Source organism: Balaenoptera physalus (assembly GCF_965194825.1).
Source record: "Balaenoptera physalus genome assembly, chromosome: 16".
NCBI classification, from domain to species: domain Eukaryota; kingdom Metazoa; phylum Chordata; class Mammalia; order Artiodactyla; family Balaenopteridae; genus Balaenoptera; species Balaenoptera physalus.
The window spans coordinates 65,849,796-65,870,127 of record NC_138898.1 but is presented as its reverse complement, the minus strand read 5'-3'; the positions used below and the strand labels follow the sequence as shown (position 1 = coordinate 65,870,127).

At 39.5% G+C, this 20,332-nt stretch overlaps 1 protein-coding gene across 1 annotated transcript in view; it reads right to left on the bottom strand.

The window, feature by feature from the left end:
- ERCC4 (ERCC excision repair 4, endonuclease catalytic subunit) overlaps window positions 1-16,458 on the bottom strand; it is a 38,668-nt gene extending 22,210 nt beyond the window's left edge. Inside the window, exons 1-4 of the mRNA XM_082429650.1 lie at window positions 12,486-16,458; window positions 10,987-11,167; window positions 2,149-2,344; window positions 1,058-1,265 (exon numbers count right to left, since the gene is read on the bottom strand). Coding sequence (XP_082285776.1) covers window positions 1,058-1,265; window positions 2,149-2,344; window positions 10,987-11,167; window positions 12,486-12,692 — 792 coding nt within the window. The 5' untranslated portion in view covers window positions 12,693-16,458. The remainder of the gene's footprint in view (window positions 1-1,057; window positions 1,266-2,148; window positions 2,345-10,986; window positions 11,168-12,485) is intronic.
- Between the last annotated feature and the right edge of the window lie 3,874 nt (window positions 16,459-20,332).

Here is a 20,332-nt window from a genome sequence, read left to right as displayed (position 1 = left end):
GTATATCATCTTTTGTATATCATCTTTTGTAAAAATCATCTACATGCTTCTTTTGTAAAATCATCTACAAATTTTCTAACAAGTGCAAATTATGTCTATATTTTGTTTTGGTTACTAAAAGAACACCTAAAACAATACTTTGACTTTCACTGGGCAGGTGATGATAAACAGAAATTTAGTGCAAAACATATCTGGTTATATTTTGGTTTTCTAGGGACATATACATTCTACCAAAAGAATGTCAGAGTTTTTTTTTTTGGTATACAATGCACTAAATTATTATAAACTTTACTTCAAAAACAGAGGCACACAACACATGGAATTACTTTTATGTATCATTATTTCATAGTAAAATGACTTTGGCAGAATCAGAAAAATGAGGACTTAAATTTTCTTTTTTTAAAAATCAATATGCATTACTTCCAGTGACAAAGAGGTTGATTCAGAGTTTGAAAGAAAAGAACTTGTTCTATCAAAATATGAAAAAAAAGCTGCCTGGAATTTTTTAAAAGTCAGCATTTTCTGTAGGTACAATTCAATCTTACACATTTACATATCGGAATTAATATTGATCTATGATGAAAAAATTAGTTAGATAAAAATTCCTTGCACTAAAGTCTTACCATTTTCTCAATTCAGAATGTAATTTTAAGACAGAGCAAGTTTCACATTCCTCAGTAATCAAAACTCATCCAAATTATTTTTATTCCAAATAAGAGATCATAAATTTTGAAGGATTCTTATGTAAACTTTTCTACCTGCAGCTATCCAAATGGTGCTATTTCAGAGCAAAATGTTATTCAGCATTCTCTTACATATACTTAAAATAAGAGATAATCACCATATAACTGCAAAAATTTGTGCTTATATGCCAATCAACGTATTCTACTACAAATTACTTTCCAGTAAACCAAAGAAACTACTTTAAATCACCTCCAATTTAATTTAAAAATAACAGCAAATTCCTATTAAGAACACTGTAAATATTAAAATAACTTGCATTCTTAAAAATTACAACATAACAAACGGTGCTTAAAAAGGAAAAGAAATAGAGTACCTTGTCAAAAGGTTTTCCAATAGCATTTTCTAAAGATAAATCTTCAACTTCAAGCGACGGGTTATGGCATTTTAGTTCTTTTAGACATGCATTTAGAATGTCCAGAATAGCAGTCTGTATAGCAAGCATGGCAGGTGTCATAGAAACATGAATTTCTACGACTTCGGGTTTATGCTGTTCTAAAAATGAGTTTACTGCTACATGGAACCTAAAGAGACAAACATTTTTCAAATTTTTTCTAGAGTTGCAAGAGCTATGTGTTTCTGGTCTCAGTTTAATACTCTAATAGCTTTTTGTAACGGCAATTAAGAAACAAAACAGAAAGCCAAATGACAGTGTTTTCAGGAATACTTTCAACCTCTATGAATGGAAGTATTACTCAAATAAGGCAGGGATCAGCAAATTATGGTCTGCGCTAAACCCAGTGCCTGTTTTTACAAATAGTCTTATTGGCATGCAGCCACGCCCACTATTTATGTATTGTCTATGCCTGCTTTCACACTGTCACAGCAGAGTTGAATAATTGTGACAGGTGCATGGCCTGCAAAGCCTAAAATATTTACTCTCTGGCCCTTTACAGGAAAAGTGTGTCAATCCCTGAAGTAAGGTATAATCAGAAAAGGAAAAAGACTGCAATAACTACTCTCAAATACCATACAGTATAACCAAAATACATATTAGCATAGGTTGCAAAATGTTTTGAAAATTGATACCTTATGTTTTTCCTAGAAATTTACATAAATTTTTCAAAATCTTGGTGCTTTATTTCCCTCAAAGTGGAAGTTGGAATCTTAGCCAGTAAATCTGCAGTTCACCTAAAGCTGTTGTGTATGTGAGCCTCTAGATCCCTGGGTGGTTTCACTAAATGTACAAGAAAGTGATAGCCCTGGGCTACCAGAAAAATAACTATCAAATCTCTCTCTCCTGTTAAAAGAATCACAAATGTGGTGACCATTTATTTATATTTGGATGCACTTGTTATGAACCTGGCTAGCATGTATCAAGTGCAATGACAGTAAATTTTACATTACAGGGCAAAATTAAATTCCGGCAGGTTCTCTCGCAGAAACTGGTCACATAATGCTATTTACCTTGGCCACAGATACAGCTTCCTTACGAAAAGATTTCTCATCACTCTCTCCACATGACAAAAGCCGGTGTCAAAGGCAATAGCGTTGTCTGTGAAAGCTTTAATAAAACCACGTTTGTTTTTCTGTCGGAAGAGGCGCAAGATGAATGCTTCTTGACAAGACTCGATTATTCTGTGAGCTCTATACACCAAGATGCCTGGGCAGGGTGGAGGGGGGAATCATAATTTAAAGTACAGAAAAGACGTGTCATTTTCATGCTCGCTTTCATTGATTCATCACAGTTTTCTTGAATGCCTACTTGAGCATGGGCAAGCTCTGTTCGAGGTTGGGGATACAGCCATGAACAAAACACGTAAAGCTGTCCTGTGGCATTTACAATAAACAATACAAATAAGTTAAATATTTAGTAGGTTAGAAGGGATAAGTGCTGAGGAGAAAAAACGGATCAGAGGAAGAAGAGAGAGAGTATGCGAGGGGTGGTAGTTTGCAATTCTCCTATTTAATCTTTTTAAAAATTGAAGTACAGTTGACGTACAATATAAGTTACAGATGTATGATATAGTGATTCACAATTTTTAAAGGTTATACTTCATTTATAGTTATTATAAAATATTGGCTATACTCCCTGTGTTGTACAATATAGCCTTGTGGCTTATAATAGTTTGTACCTCTTACTCCCCTACCCCTATCTGGCCCCTCCCCTTCCCTCTCCCCACTGGTAACCACTCACTTGTTCTCTGTATCTGTGGGTCTGCTTCTTTTTTGTTATATTCACTAGTTTGTTGTATTTTTTAGGGTTTGCAATTTTAGATAGGGTGACCTCACTGAGGTCTTAAGTGAGTAAAGCCTGGATGGAGACGAGGAGGTGAGCCTTGTGACCATGTGGGCCAAGGGAGTTCCGGGCAAGGGACTGATAAGAGCAAAGGCCCTGGGGTGGGGCATGTCTGGCCTGGTGGAGGAAGAATTTCTGAAAGCAAAGCAGGTCACTCATTCTTTTATGTATGAGTCAGATGTGAACTATGCAAAATAGCTGCCTTTCAGAAGTTTGGGCAACATCTCCATCACTTATTAGAAGAATTCAACTTTCAGAATCAGAGTATACTCAATTGAAAGGTAAATTAGTCCATCTGAAATAAAAATCTTTAACGAATATGCTTAAACATCTGTTTTGTGGGGTGGGTGTGATAATGACACCTCTGAATCTCAAAAACAAGGACAACCATATGTGTTTCCTTAATTATAAAATTAGAGTACTGGACCAGATGATCTCTCATACGTATGTATGATATACACATGCCATTGTGGTGCAGTGGGATTCATGGAAAATTAGGGAGAGACATGAGATGACATAAGAGTGCATAGATGTCATTTCTGGATCAAAAACTCAGTTATTCTATGACAATCCTCAGTCTTTTAGACCTAAACCAAGCCAGTTACCATATATATTTGCTATAAATGCACTCGCATGTTTTTGCTCCCACTCTCATCGCTCCTAGGATCTGGAAAATGACACCAATAGTAACCCAAGACTCCTAGTAGTTCAATAGACTCAACTCAGATTCTACTATTTTGGTGTTTAAATTTTAGATTGAGGTGGATGGAGCTAAAATTTATTCTAGCTAAGCAAATTGTTTTTCAAATATGGTAAAAATTAACAGTGCTATTTAGGACTTCGTAGACAAAAGATTTTCAGTAACACCAGTATGTGTACATAACTAATTTACTGCTCATAAAATATTCCGTACCTAGCAGGTAGGTTTTTCCAAGTACTCTATTGGGCCAGAGTTGTTGTCCTGGACTGAAATATGACATAAAGTTAGAAATAATAAAAATGGACTTCAAAAGAAAAGGTGAATCTCAAGTTAAGAAAATGGTGTGCTCCAAAAGGTTGTCATTTCTTTTGGAATCTAGAAGGAGGAGGAGAAGAGAACTAATATTCTATCCCGGGCACTGGGGTTAGGTACTTCTATAGATTTTTATTTCATTGAATCCTCACAATAACTCTGTGGGGTAGGTATTACTATGAGACCAGGAAAGGGAAGCAACTTGACTAAGGTCACTTCGCAAGTAAATGGCAGACCAAAGGTTCCAAATCATGAGTGCCTGAGAACAAAGCCATGTCCTTCCTGTTAAGTGACATCATCCGAGGACCACACCGCCCCCTTTAAAAAAATACAAGCAGGTTAGGTTTCTGGGGCAATTCTAGTCCCACATTTTTATGCTCCCACAACACTTTGTATCTCATGCTGCACTGTAATTACTTCTTTACACCTGTCTCCTCCACTAAATTGCTTGAGGACCAGAACATCATAAGTAGTAATCAGAGAATGCTTACTATGTGCCATGCGTGATGCTAAGAATTTTACATACATTATCTCAGTTCATCCTCACAATAATCCTAGGAGGAAGGTACTATTACTGTCTCCAATTTACAGATGCGAAAACCGAGTCATACAGAAATGAAGAAACTTGCCCAAGGTCACACAGCTGGCAGCTGGTGAAGGTGAGCTCAGACCCAGAAGCCGCCTAACTCAGGAGCACACCCTACCGTCCTGTCGTCTTTCTGTCTTCAGCACCGACCTCATTCCTGCCAAATAAGGGACGGTTACTCAACGAAACGTTTACTAACATTTAATGTTAATAATGTTGAATGCATATAAAGCTGAATTATAGCACCGGGTACACAAATCTAACATGTAACCTTTTTTTTTTTAAAGTTTCCCACGGAAAGTGTGTTCTGAGTTCTAGCTAGAGATGTCAGGATCTGTTTTAACAATGAAAGCATCCTCCTGCCCCATTCTTTTGAAAGTACAACCTGGGGAGATATTTTCACAGTTCTCCCACTATTGAGGAGTTGTGTTGGCAGGGACGCCTAGGGTGGGGTATGGTGGTGACATTGGGTAGTGACAGGGGAACAAGTTAGGGCTGGTACATTCAAGATTTTCTAGGGGGTTCCATGCTTCTGGGACACTCTGGTCCGTAAGAGCTATGGTGAAAGTTCCTCCAGGGGCTGGGGGGTTGAGGGGGTACAGGATGATCCCAGGGGGTGTGGCATTTGAAGGAATTCATTTCTGCCACTCATTTGCATTCCATTCAGCCAAGCAGCAGTAACAGCTCCAGCTTCATTACTGGCTGGGACTTGATCAGAAACAGGAATGGCATTTGGCACTTTTTAATTAGGAACTACCTATAAACTATACTTTGGATATTTCTTTGATTCAGATTGCTCTCTGCCTAATTAGGTTGACGTGTTACTGGGAGACACAGAGTAATACTGACATCTAGTGGTCATTTCAATACATTTTTTTTTCGTTTTATCAACTGAAAAAATAAGGAAACATAAAGCTAAATTTATAAGAAAGCAGCAAACAGTAAAAGGCTTTACAATGTATCAAGATTTCTAGTTATAAAGAGCCAATATTTTGCTATTATTTATGATTTACTATGTACCAGGCAGTATACTAAGCAATTATTTATTTTACCTCATTTAATCCTTGGTAACTTTACAAGGCACTATTTTCTCAATTTAAGCAATGAGAAAACTGAGGCTTGTGAAAATTAAGTACAGTAACTTGCTTGTAAGCAGTGGCATTACCCTTCAAAGTCAAGTGAGTCTGACCTCAGCTGTACAGCCCTGCCAGGGCTTATAACAATGATAAATACAAAAGTATAACAAAACTTTCCAATAATCAGTTCACCATGAACCATATAAAACATTCATTCATACATTTATGCATTAAATATTTCTTGAGGGTCTTCTAGGTTCAGGGCAACGTGAAAGATAGGGTAGGAAGGACAATTATAAATTCCAGAACCTCTCTGCCCTTCGAAAGTTCATTAAAAATTGTCGTAAATACATGCATCACTCACCCAAAATGTATGTGTTTGGTACCTACTATGTACCAGTTACTTGTCCTGGGATGAACAAGTTGTTCCTTACTCTTAGGAAGCTTGTCATCTCATGAGCGAGACAGACAAATAAATAGACAGGCAAATACAGTGTGGTGTTCTGAAGTTCTCTGACTGGGGAGAAGCATGGGGAATTCAGAAAAGGTTTCCAAAAGGACAAATAATAATGAAAAATAACTCATTTTCTATATTAATTCTGGCTAAAATTAAATCATTCTTCTTAAAATAATTAAGCAACTAATTGGTTTAATTTCAATCATGGGAGAGAGGTGGGTTCAAGATGGTGGAGTAGGAAGACCCTGAGCTCACCACCCCCCATGAACAGATCAAAACTACAACCACATACAGAGCAACTCTCTGAGAATGACCTGAAGACTAGTAGAACGGCTCTTTTACAACCAAGGCTGTGAAGAAAGAACCCCATGGAGTCTGGTAGGAGGGGAGGAAAAGAGATCTAGTTGGGACCCACGCCCCTGGTGGGTGACCCAGTAAAGGACGGGGATGTCACAAGCTCAGGGATCCTCCCTAAAGAGTGAGGGGTTTGAGCCCCACATCGATACCCCAGCCTGGGGTCCAGCACTGGGAAGACAGGCCCCCTTGGCTGGTTTGGAAACCAGTGGGGCTAACCAGTGGGCTGTAGGAAACCAAGACTCCACTCTTGAAGACAGTGAGTAAGCACAGACTTGTTTGCTCCCAGTCTCAGCAGACGCAGCAGATTGAAAACTGCCTGGTGCTCTGGCGGCCCTGCCTGACCACCCCAGCCTGCACCAAGCTCTTGCTCCAGCCCCTCCTGCTCCAGCCCTATCCCCCACCAAGGTAGCTCTGCCAGTGGACCCTGGGAGAAGACGCGGCCTGTGCCCTCTTCATATTCAGCTCTCCCACCAAAACCACTGGGCACACGCAGACTGCACAGGGACCCTCCCACACAGGGACGTGGATTCAAGACTGGGATAGGTAACTGTTTTGCCTAACTTCATAGGGACAAACAGAGAAAGTCAAATAAAATGAGAAGACAGAAGAATATGTTCCAAACAAAAGAACAAGATAAAATCCTGAGAAAAAACCCTAATGAACAGAGATAAGTAATTTACATGATAAAGAGTTTAAAGCAAGAGTCATAAAAATGCTCACTGAACTTGGGAAAAGAATAGAGGAATATAGTGAGAGCTTCAACAAAGAACTAGAAAAATATTTTAAAAAATCAATCAGAACTGAAGAATACAATAACTAAAATGAAAAATACCCTAGAAAGACTTAAGTCCTTACTTAAGTAAATTTAAGAAGACTGCAATTATATCAAGGATATTTTCCAACCACAACAGTATGAAATTACAAATCAATTTTGGGAAGAAAAATGGAAAAATACAAACACATGAAGACTAAATAAGATGCTACTAAAAAGCCAATGGGTCAACAAAGAAATCAAATAGGAAATTAAAAAATACCTTGAGAGGAATGAAAACAGAAACATAACTTTCCAGAATCTATCTGATGCAGTAAAAGCAGTTCTAAAAGGGAAGTTTATAGTGATATAGGCCTACCTCAAGGAACAAGAAAAAACTCAAATAAACAACCTAATTTTCTATTTAAAGGAATTGATCCTTTAGCCAGACTCATCAAGAAAAAAAGAGGAAGGGCCCAAATAAATAAATCAGAATTGAAAGAAACAAACTTACAACTGATATCACAGAAATACAAATAATCATAAGAGAATATACTAAGAGTTATATGCCAATAAATTGGACAACCTATAAGAAATGGATAAACCCCTATAAACACACAGTCTTCTAATACTGAATCAGGAGGAAATAAAATATCTAAAGAGACCAATTACTAGTAATAAATTGAATCACTAACAAAAAATCCCAACAAAGAAAAGTCTAGGACCAGATGACTTCACAGGAGAATTCCACCAAACATTTTAGGAGAGTTAATACCTATCCTTCTCAAACTATCCAAAAAATTGAAGAGGATAGAACACTTCCCAACTCATTCTATGAGCCCAGCATTATCCTGATACCAAAACCAGACAAAGATACAACAAAAAAAAGAAAATTAAGGGCCAATATCCCTGATGAACATAGATGTAAAATCCTCAATAAAATATTAGCAAACTGAATTCAACAACATATAAAAAGGATCATACATCATGACCAAGTGGGATTTATTCCAGGGATGCAAGGATAGTTCAATATTGAACCTTGATTTGTGGATATTGAACCATTAACAAAATGAAGGATATGAATCACATAATCATTTCAACAGATACAGAAAAAGCATTTGACAAAATTCAAAATCCATTCATGATAAAAACTCTCAACAAAGTTGGTATAGAGGGAACATATCTCAACATAATAAAAGCCATTTATGACAAACCCACAGCTAATGTTATACTCAATGGTGAAAACTAAAATCTTTTCCTCTAAGATCAGGGACATGACAAGGATGTCCACTCTCACCACTTCTATTTAACATAATATTGAAAGGCCTAGCCTCAGCAATCAGACAAGAAAAAGAAATAAAAGGTATCCAAACTGGAAGTGAAGAAGTAAAACTCACTATCTACAGATGACATACTATATATAGAAAACCCTTAAGACTCCACCAAAAAACGATTAGAATATATAAATTCAGTAAATTCAGTGAAGTTGTAGAATATAAGATTAATATAGAAATCTGTTGTATTTCTATACACTAAGAATGAGGTATCAGAAACAGAAATCAAGAAACAATCCCATTTACAACTGAATGAAAAAGAATAAAATACCTAAGAATAAATTTAGGTATTAAATTAAGTACATTAAATTATTTATAAATTTAATACGGAGGTGAAAGATCTGTACTCTGAAAACTATAAGACATTGATCAAAGAAATTGAAGACAATACAAATAAATGGAAATATATCCTTTGTTCATGAATTGGAAGAATATTGTTAAAATGTCCATATTACCCAAAGCAATCTACAGATTTAATGCAATCCTCATCAAAATACCTATGACATTTTTCATAGAACTAGAACAAACAATCCTAAATTTTGATTGGAATCACAAAAGACTCTAAATAGCCAAAGCAATCTTGAGAAAAAAGGACAACACTGAAGGTATCATGTTCCCTGACTTGAGACTATACTACAAAGTTACAGTAATCAAAACAGCATGTACTGTCCCAAAACCAGACACAGAGATCAATGCAACAGAATAGAAAGCTCCCAAATAAACTCATGCACATGATCAATTAATCTACGGCAGAGTAGTCAAGAATATACAATGGGGAAAAGACAGTCTCTTCAATAACTGGTGTTGGGAAATCTGGACAACTACATGTAAAAGAAAGAAATTAGAAGATTTTTCTCACACCATATACAAAAATAAAGTCAAAATGGATTAGAGACCTAACTGTAAGACCTGAAACCATAAAACTCCTAGGAGAAAACATAGGGCATATGCTCTCTGACATCTGTCTTAGCAATAATTTTTGGATCTGTCTCCTCAGGCAAGGGAAACAAAAACAAAAGTAAACTAAAAAGCTTTTGCACAGCAAAGGAAACCAACCAACAAAACAAAAAAGCAACCTACTGAATGGGAGAAGATATTTGCAAACAATAAGTTCAATAAGAGATTAATATCTAAAATATACCAAAAACTCATACAACTCAACATCAAAAAACCAAAGAACCTTATTAAAACATGGGCAGAGGATCTGAATAGGAATTTTTCCAAAGAAGACATACAGATGGCCAACAGACACGGACAACGAGATATCACCTCGCACCTAACAGAATGTCTGTTGTGAAAAAGACAAGAAATAACAAGTGTTTTTTGAGGGTGTGGAGAAAAAGGAACCCTTGTGTACTCTTGGTGGGAATGTAAATTGGTGCAGCCACTATGGAAAACAGTATGGAGGTTCCTCAGAAAACTAAAAAGAGAAGTACCATATGATTCAGCAATTCCACTCCTGGGTATTTATTTGAAGAAAACAAAAACATTAACTTAAAAAGATATATGCACCCCAATGTTCATAGAAGCATTATTTACAACAGCCAAGATACGGAAGCAACTAAAGTGTCCATGGATAGATTAATGGATAAAGAAGATGTGGAATATATATACAATGGAACATCACTCAGCCATAAAAAAGAATGAAATTTTGCCACGTGCCACAACATGGATGGACCTGGAGGGTATTTTGCTAAGTGAAGTAGTCAGGCAGAGAAAGACAAATACTGTGTTTTCACTTTCATGTGGAATCTAAAAAATAAAACAAAGGAACAAATATAACAAAACAGAAACAGACAACAAACTAGTGGTTACCAGTGAGGAGAGGGATGGGGGGAGAGGCAAAAGAGGTGAAGGGGATTAAGAGGTACAAACATTAGGTATAAAAGAAACAAGTTAAGGATGTAATGTACAGCACAGGGAATATAGTCAATATTTATAATAAATTTGTATGGAGCATAATCTATAAAAATACTGAATTACTATACACCTGAAACCAATATAATATTGTATGCTCACTATACTGAAAAAAATTTTTTTGAAAATTTCAAATCATGGGAAAAAAATATTCTTTAAAGAGGAAAACCAAACTATTTTAGGAAACATATCAAGAATATTTATAAACATTTCAAATCTGAGTAGTTTCTAAAAGCAAATGCCTGTCAATTACTAAGTATTTACTGAATATGAGCTTAGAAAACAAGGAAACGTCAATCTTACATTTAGTTTCTTATTCAGGCCATAAATATTTACTAAGCATCCAAAATGTGTCAGGTATTGTGTTAACACCTGGAAGCACAATGTTGAACAAAAACATCCAATGCTGTTCACAAGAAGGTTCTAGTTTAGAGTTTAGCAGAGGGAACAGACACATACAGAAAAAAAGAAAGTGCAAACGTACATACAAATAACAATAAGGCTTCAAATTCTTACCAGTAATTAAATCTGAAGGTATTCTGTCAGTCAAGAAATCAACCACAAGTATTCGACTTGTTGCAAATATCACACCACCTTGTGTGTACACCTCATAGCGATTGCTACTTGTGATTTCATTTGTTACACGGTGAGGGAGATGTTCAACTCCTTCTATCTTCAGCTGACTGATAAAATACTCCTAAATTAAATCAAACTTGATTAGTAGGCCGTTTAATAGAGGGAAGTTTTTATTAGGTTACCAGTATTTGTATTTAAAATGATATGCTGCCTTTTTCAGAGATCATGAACTTAATAATGAACATGCAAACTAAATTACTACTTTACGCTGATCAACCAAACAATCGACATTTATCTAAGGTTTTGTTTTTGTTTTAGGGTTTGCACTAAGGACTCATTGCACTTGAGATGTTATTAGCAGTTTAACGACAACAAAAAAGACTTCTAAAATCCTGAGTTAAAAGACTTCTGCTACCTAGAAAATACTGCCCACCAGAGGCAACTTTGCAAGCAAGTGTAAATACCATGTGAGAAGACAACAAGGGAATCCTTTCCCCAGGTGGTGTTTTAGACTATTAGTTCTGTCCTGCTCCACCCTAGAGGGGATTTCATCATGTCAATGGGACCCTTGGTCCTTTAAGTTTGATACCACCTTTCCTGGGGGGCCCTGTGTTGTGCTAAGCCCTAGTCAAGCACTAGGGATACCTAGATGGATCAGTCAAGGAGTGTGTGGTCACTCTTCTCAGGGGGCATTTTCCTTCTGGCCATCTGCTCTAGGTATCTAAGGGCTCATCAGAGTTGTCAGATCAAGCTGTGTCACCTGTCACTACCCCTCAGCAGAGGTGTATCCCCCTTCTGTCTTCCTCAGTGTTCTCCACTCTCCCTAACCCAGGTACCCCTCCCCAATGCCCTCAGCTTCCAGCTCCCCTCCCTTCTGACCCTACGCCCCTCTTCCCACAGCCCGGGTGAACCCCCAGTCCCTCCTCTTCCCTACAGGGTTCTCCCCAGCCTCAGCGTCTCCTTTCACGTCTCCCCATTCCCTTCAGAGATTCCTCCATCCCCATCACTGCTCCCTTTTAGGGACCTCACTCCTCTACCTCCAGCCAGTCCCTTAGTACCCAACTTTAGAACTGCCTCGTCATTCCCTTCCACATCCTCCACCAGGCAACTCCCCACCCTCTTCGGAGACCTCCAATCCCTCCCACCTCCACGCTTCTCAAATGACTCCCCTACTCCTCTCAGAGACCCTCCAACCCTTTCAGGTCCTCGAACCCGTGTCAGGGTCCTGCCTCCTCCGTGGGACCCCACCCACCGTCTCAGCGTCCCCGCACCCGCGTCAGGGGCCTGCATCTGTCTCAGGGACCCCTATTCAACGCCTTCCCGCCCGCGTCAGGGACCCGCATCGCCCTCAGAAGCCTGGCCTCCGCGCCGAGGCCTGCGTCTGCTCCGCAGGCCCTCGGCGCTCCCGGGGTCCCCTCCCCCCGCGCGGGCGGCCGCACCTCCTCGGCCGGCTGCGTGTTGAGCACCAGCACCAGGCACGCCGGGTGGCAGTGCAGCCGGAGGAAGTGGTAGAGGAGCCGGTCCGCGCCGAGCCCGCGGGCGCACACTACCAGCCCGTCCGCCTCCAGTAGTTCCAGCACCAGCTGCCGCTCATATTCCAGCAGCGGCGCCATTGCTGTCTCTCGAGCCGGCAAGCCCGGCTCCATGGGCGCCCTTCAGGGCCGCGGCCGAACGTAGCCGAGGAGAGCCGAGTCCGAGACGAGAGCCGGCCGAACGCAGTCGAAGAGAGCCGAGTCCGAGACGAGAGCCGGCCGAACGTAGCCGAAGAGAGCCGAGCCCTGGAAGACGAGCGAGGCCGAACTCAGCCGAAGAGGAGCTGAGAGGAGCCGAGAGGAACCGAAGATTCGTAGAGTCGCGGGGAGGTGCTAGCGCTCCCAACAGGTGTCTCTTCCAGGCTTCAGGCTGCGCCCCAGGAGTCTTCAGTTATTTCACCTTGTCTGTACCTTCGATTTGAGAGTCAGGCGGCCTAGAACTAGACCTAGACCTAGACCTGGACCTAGAACACAAGCTACCACAAAGCGAGAGAGGAGAATTAAACCCAAGAAGCTTAGTTCCCCGACCTTGACAATTGAAAAAGTTAATTGTCAATCTAAGGATTGCGCCTAGAATTGGTAGCACCTGCTTCCCAGGGTGAGGTTTGCTTCTTTCTTTTGCAATGGGCCCCTCTTTTAAAAAAATTTTGAATAAGCAGCATAGCTTACTAATTTTAGGCTCTTGTTTCTCTCGGAAAGTCTTGAATACAATTAGCTATGTGAAAAGTCGCAATCAGGTGTTCCAGCGGCCGCCGCGTCCCGTCTTCCACTAGGGGGACACCTTCGGTAGTATTGGTATACCTAGAAACGCCTGTTACCTAACTAGAGGAATTGTTCTGTGTCGACGTCCCTTTTTCCCCAATCTTCATTGTTAGAAAATTAAAAATACTGTATAAGTAAGCAAAAATAAAAACCACTTCTTATTCCATTACCCAGAAATAACCACTGTAACATCATGATATCTACACTTCTAGTCTTTTTTTTTTTTTTTTTTTTCGGTATATAAAAGTTCTCTCACCACACAGAATTCTTTTGCTGATGTAATAAGCAACCCTGACTTAAATCCCGGGCTTGTCACTATTATTTGACAAGCCTCTGAACATGGTATTTAATATTCTTTTACAAAATCCTTTTACATGGCTGATGAGATTTCTGCAATGAGGATGTACCATACTTATTTACCCAGCTCCTTATTAGTGGACATTTAGTCTGTTTCCGTTCCCCCTGTCATATTATAAATAATATTTCACTGAGTATCTTTGGACATAAATTCAACCATGCCCCTAAGATGCACTTTAGAAGTGGATACTTACTAGGATGAAGAGAACAAACATATATAAGGCTTTTCATTATATTCATAGTGCCACATTGCCCTCTAGAAAGCCTGTACCAATTTACATTCACATCAGAAGTTTACAAGAAGATCTGTTTCTCTACCTCTTACTGCTTAATCCAGTGTTTTACATTTACATTTTGTCAAGATTAAAACAGTATATAGTAATTCCTAAATGCTGGTCAAATGGAAAAGACTCTGGAGACATTCTCCATACAGCAGTTCCTATGAGACAGATATGAATCCCTCCACTTTTGCAACTGAGAAATGGAGGCTCAGGGAGGTTACGTGACTTGGGCAAGACCACCGAGCTAGTTAGTGTATTTCTTAGATTTAGTTCAGGACATGATAAGTAGGGACTCAACACATATGTAGGGTAGGCATGTTGAAGTGACAACGCTGAAATTCAAACATGATTCCGCAGCTGTGATATGCAAAGTAATGGCTCTCCAACGATGTCCGTGTCCTAATCCCTGGAACCTGTGAATATATTACCTTATGTGGCAAACGGGACTTTGCAGATGTGATGAAGTTAGAGATTTCAAGATGGGGAGATTATCTTGGACTATCAAGGTGGGCCCAATGTAATTACAACAGTCCATATAAGGGAAGGAGAGAGACAAGAGGGTCAGAGTCAGAGAAGGAGATGTGACAAGAAGCAGAGGTTGGAATGATGTGGAAGGGGCCACAAGCCAAAGAATGCAGCCTTTAGTAGCTGAAAAAGGCAAGGAAATGAATTCTGTAAAGCCTCCAGAAGGAACACGTCCCTGCCAACCCATTTTGCACTTCTGACCCCCAGAACTGGAAGATAATGAACTGTTTTAAGCCACGACATTTGTGGTAATTTGTTACAGCAGCAACAGGAAACTAATACACAAACATTCACTATTTCTACTACACTGGGCTCTAAAGATGAAGTCCCCAGCTGGTGAAAACAAAACAAAACAAAGCAAAATAAAACAAAGCATATGAGAGTATATAATGATACAATAATTTTGAAGGGTGCTTGGTCAATATATACAGAAATTAAAATATCTATATAGATCCATATACACATGATATTTACCCCACAAATGTTTATTTGGCACTCACTATGTGTCAGTAAACAAAACAGGTAAAATCTGTGCCACCATAGAACTTATATTCTAATGGGGAACTTGCACATGAAGGTGTTTATTCATCATATAATTTTGTGAACTATCATTATTTCTCAGGCATTTCTCCTGAATTTCCAATACTCGGAGACTAGTCAGAACTTCTTCCTGCATCCCATAAGTGGGATATCATACAACAATTATAAGCTGTAGGTGACAAGATACCCAATCCATGCTATTACATACTAAAAAAGCAATTTCAAAACAATGATGTATAGGATGGTCCCATTTGCTTAAAAAATCAGCCAACAGACATTATTTCCTTATGACTGCATGGAAAACTCTTAACAAAAGGAAATGCTTCTGGGGAGTTGAAATGGGTGGTTTGTGTAGGGTGAGACCTTTACATTTCAGTTTACTCCCTTCTGTTCTGTTTGACTTTCTTACCATGAACTTATATTGCTTTTATAATGAAAACAAAAGAAAAAACTTCCCAGGTACTAAATAAATACTTCTTCAGCACTGCATAGTATTACCTCGTGAATTCTAGATTTAATATGTGTGTGCTGGCCCACAGTGTCAAAAGTTGGTATCTGGGGAAACAGACTTTTGTAAATTCTAACAGGTATCTAGACGTTGTAGTTTTGTCCGCGGGCAAAAGTTTTCCACTTAAGGTAAAGGATTCTTTTTTTTTTTTTTCCTGTGTCACTGTCACAACAATTCTTCAAACATTTCCTTACTTTTAGATTGTTCTGATCTTCAGAGCCATCTCCCCTCCAGATCACTTCGTAAGTTTCAGTTTTTGCCCACGAGGACACAGCTCAGGCAGCGGTCCTCTGGTCTTTGGCATTGGGCTGGGAATGAGATTAAACATCATTTTCCTCCTGACCGGAGGTAGAAACCAACACACCTCAGTTAACCCTAGCTTGACTGCGGTAGGTAGACCACTGTAATTTCTCTTAGCAAACTCAGTCTTTCACATACGTATGGGGAATGCCTACTAAATCTGGAGGCTGGGGAAAAGATAAAGAGAACTTTTCCTAGATTTAGCTCCTCTGCTAGAGCCAGATCACCACTGGGCCTCTTAGAGCTTACTTATGTGGTCTAAGCGTTCAGGCTGTAAGTCAGAAATGAGACAGGCCTGGGACCTGGTCCCAGGTCCCTTTGCTGCAGCGTTGCAATGCTTGCACCTGGACACACCTCTCCTCCAGCAACAAAATACAAAGAAACTATATGGGACTAAAAATGACTGATGTATGCACAGTTAGGGCAAATTCTGAACAAAGGATACAAAGAGACCAAAAAACCCAACTGCCACTTCTGAAGAGCCTGGAGTAAAAACAGGGTGCTGGGAGCAAAAGCCGGGTACTGAGCATGCCCCCTGCACTCAGCATCACCAGAGGGGTGGGCAAAACACCTAAGCCACCCCTCCGGCCCGACCCCTGGACACACCCCTACCCTCACCCCATATAAGGAATGAGCTCGCCCCCACCCCCTTGGGGAGCAGCAAGCAAGGGAACCCGTTGCTTGTTCTTGTTCCTCCCTGCTGCAGCAGGGGCCCCAGTAAAGCCTTGCCTGAATTTCTTGTCTGGCCTCTGGTCAATTTCTATTGATTGCGGAAGGCCAAGAACCCTGGTCTGTATCAGAAAGACCTGGGCTTGAAAACCAGCTCAGCTACCTACCAGCTGTGTGAACTAGGTAAGTTATTTAACCTCTCTGTGCCTGAGTTGCCTCATCTTTAAAATGGGGCTGTTGTAAAAAAAGAATGAAATAATGCTATTTGCAGCAACATGATGGACCTAGAGATTATTATACTAAGTGAAGTAACTCAGACAGAGAAAGACAAATACCATATGATATTACTTATATGTGGAATCTAAAATATGACACAAATGAACTTATTTACAAGACAGAAACAGACTCACGGACATAGAAAACAAACATGGTTACCAAAGGGGAAAGGGGGTAAGGGATAAATTAGGAGTTTGGGATTAGCAGATACAAACCACTATGTATAAAATAGATAAGCAACAAGGCCCTACTGTATAGCATGGGGAACTATTGGGTTGGCCAAAAAGTCCGTTTGGGATTTTCCGTAAGATGTTTCGAAAACGAACTTTTTGGTCAACCCAATATATTCAATATCCTGTGATAAACCATAATGGAAAATAATCTGAAAAAAAACTATATCTATATCTATATTTATATCTGAATCACTTTGCTGTATACCAGCAACTAACATAACATTGTAAACATTGTAAATCAACTATACAAAAAATAAATAAAAAAAATAAAATGGGGCTGATAATACAACCTACCTCATGGGGTTGTTGTAGAGATTAATTGAGCCAAGGAATATAGCAGGATATGAATATTCAACCAATTTAAAATCAGAAGCTTAATGACAACCGCTTTAAGTGATCCAACCCATTCTAGGCTCTGAGGCACACGTACTCTGAGGGTGGAAACCAAACATTCTGAGGTTCCTCCCTGCCCTTCAATAAGGCGAAAGTAGCCTGTGGTTGCTAATCTTTTGGGTTCTGGCTTTAAAACACCTTAAGGATGATTGTGAGAGGAAAAGAAGATATTTACATGGAGGAAGGAAGAGGGTGTAGGCTCAGAACTTGAGGGAAGACTGACTGGGGGTGTGGGGAATGAGGGGCAATCAAGGAGGTTTCTAGGTGGGACCTGAAATCCTGGGACCGGCTCTCAGAAAAGATGTCCAGCCCACTGCCTGGAAGGACAGGACTAAAGGAAAAGGCCCACGAGGCCATGAGTCACAGGAACCTCCCACCCAGAGCCTACAGCCTTCCCCTCACCACTCAGTCTATATGTCAGGGGTGGGGTTTGCAATCCCAGCATCCTGTCCATGGCTCAGCCAAGCTGGCTCATGAAATTAATCCTCATAAATAGAATTACAATATATCTGTGGTATTAAAATATCATGGGGAAGGCAATTAGGAAAAGTAATGTCTTAAAAGGTAATGAACAAAAAGATTGAGAAGCACTGCTCTAGAAGGTGCTTTCAATCATCACACAGGTTAGGACGGCCAATCGGCTAGAGAAGGCGGGCAAGTGACTTAACCATTGTAAAAATAACTAAGTGATACTTATTGTGGGCTTGCTATGTGCAGACACTATGGTCAGACTATTACATGCCTGTGCAGGGCATATCACTAAGCACCGTCCCAGCCCCAGCTTTCTCTGTTCTGCTCCTTCCTCCCCTTACATGGGAGTGGGGGCTCCCTCCACCACCACGATCCCCCTCCTTTGAGATCAGGGTGTCCTGGGGTGGTGTCCACTGAGATGACCAGGTAGGTACTGCTACGTTCACCTTATTTTACAAGTGAGGAGAAGAAGACATAGACGTTAACTAGCTTGTCCAAGGCTACCCAACTAATCGTGGAGCATGGAATACAGTCCGCCTGACTTCTAAACCTGTGTTCTTCACACCTACTGCCTCCTTAGATGCTTGACACTGGAAGGCCTTGAATACCATCCTGAGTTGTTTAGATTTGAACACGTGGCTCAGATGGTCCCCATCCTTTCCACACTTAAGCATCCCTTTAACATAAACTCAAAATACTCTTGGATCGATCCTTCAGGAAGGCAGTCAGATTTTTTATGTCTGTTGGTTGGGACAATGCATTTAAAAAGTTACTATGAATTCAGCAATGCTTTCATATGACATTATTTCATATAGATTTTTGACTTATTAATTCCAACAGCATCTACAAACATTTGAAAAACTTTAGTATATGACCTCTATTACTGACTCTGTCTGTGCGCAATGGTTGGTACACACAGGACTGGGGAAGCAGTTGCAATACCTGTAGAGTTCTGCTCACGACCTAAGGTCCGTGGGAGATCCACTGGTGTGTATCATACATATCAATTGTCTAAAAATGAAGTCACCTGCGTACTAATGCTGTATTGTTAAGTCCACTAAAAAAGACAGTGTTTGGTTGACTAATTTTTACTCATAGAAGCAGAGGGAGTTTAATCATTAAACTAATCTTTTCTCTTGGAAACAAGGACTTTCGATGGCTTGTAATAAAAATAAAAATATTATTGCTGTTTTGACAAGCCATTCATCATTAACAGAAAAGGAAAAAAAAAAGTAAGAATGATGTGGAACACAAAAAGCAATTACCTGCCCCTCTTCGCAGCAAGTAGCCTTTTGTGCAAATGATAGTGGTTCCTATGGATTAGCAATTAACCTTTTGTAGGGATTTAGGAGGAACCCCATGGAGGCTTTCCCATGGGGAAAATAATACTTAAATCCAGCAAGTTTTGTGGAGTGTGTTTTTCCTTATTTTTGGAGACATTCTTTTTCCCTTACTGCACCCTCTGTCTTCGAATGCATTCTGAGAAGAGGCAGAGGGCTGTGCAAAATAAAAATTCAGGGCATCTTGTTAAAAAATTGAGAATTTCAAGGTGGTGACAGCAGAGCATTCCACCAATCACGGGGCTTTCCTGAGCCTGTGTGTGACTGTACATGCCTTGGAACTGGCTCTGGCAAAGAGGTTTGACCTTGCAAATGACAATGTTCTAAGAGTTATCTGTCTTTGTTAGTAGGCACTGATGACTCTGCTGTTGTAATCCATTTGCCTGATTTGGAGTTAGTCTTGTGGGGGAAATTTGGGCTAGTGATGGGAGGGGCCATTTCCCTGGGGACCTATTCACAAGGGTCTTAAATGTCGACTTTTGATGTTTTCTCCAAATGTGGTTCTTCCTGCAGTCTTGTAGAAGAGGGCAGGGGTGATAGAAGAAGACATTAAATTTGGGTCTGATTATTGGACCACATTGCTTGTAGCGACCTTTGACTTAATATTAAAAGGAAATAAATCATGTAATTTTATTGTAGGACCTTGTCATTGGGGTGGGGCATGTATACAGACTTAATTTTGCAATTTATAAGTAATACATAGCTATCATTTTAAGCATACTTGCAATAATACTATGATTATCCACAAATCCCAAATAATAATATTTTACTGTAAAAAATCCTCCCCAAACCCTGTGGTTTTTTATTAATCAAAAACAATTAATTTTGTTGAGTGAAAAAAGCAAGGTGCAGAACAATGTATAAAATATGCTACCTTTTGTGTAAGATAATTTTTGTGAATATAGATTTATGCTTGAATATACATAAAAAAATCTGGCAGGATATAAGAAACTAAGATAGTTGGTTTTCTGTTGAAGGAAACTGGGCAGATTGGATTCAGGATGAGAAGGAAATTTTTGTTTTTCATTGTTTATCTTTTAATTCTTTTTGCTATTTTGAATCATATAGTTTAAAAATGTATTAAAAATTAAATAAAATT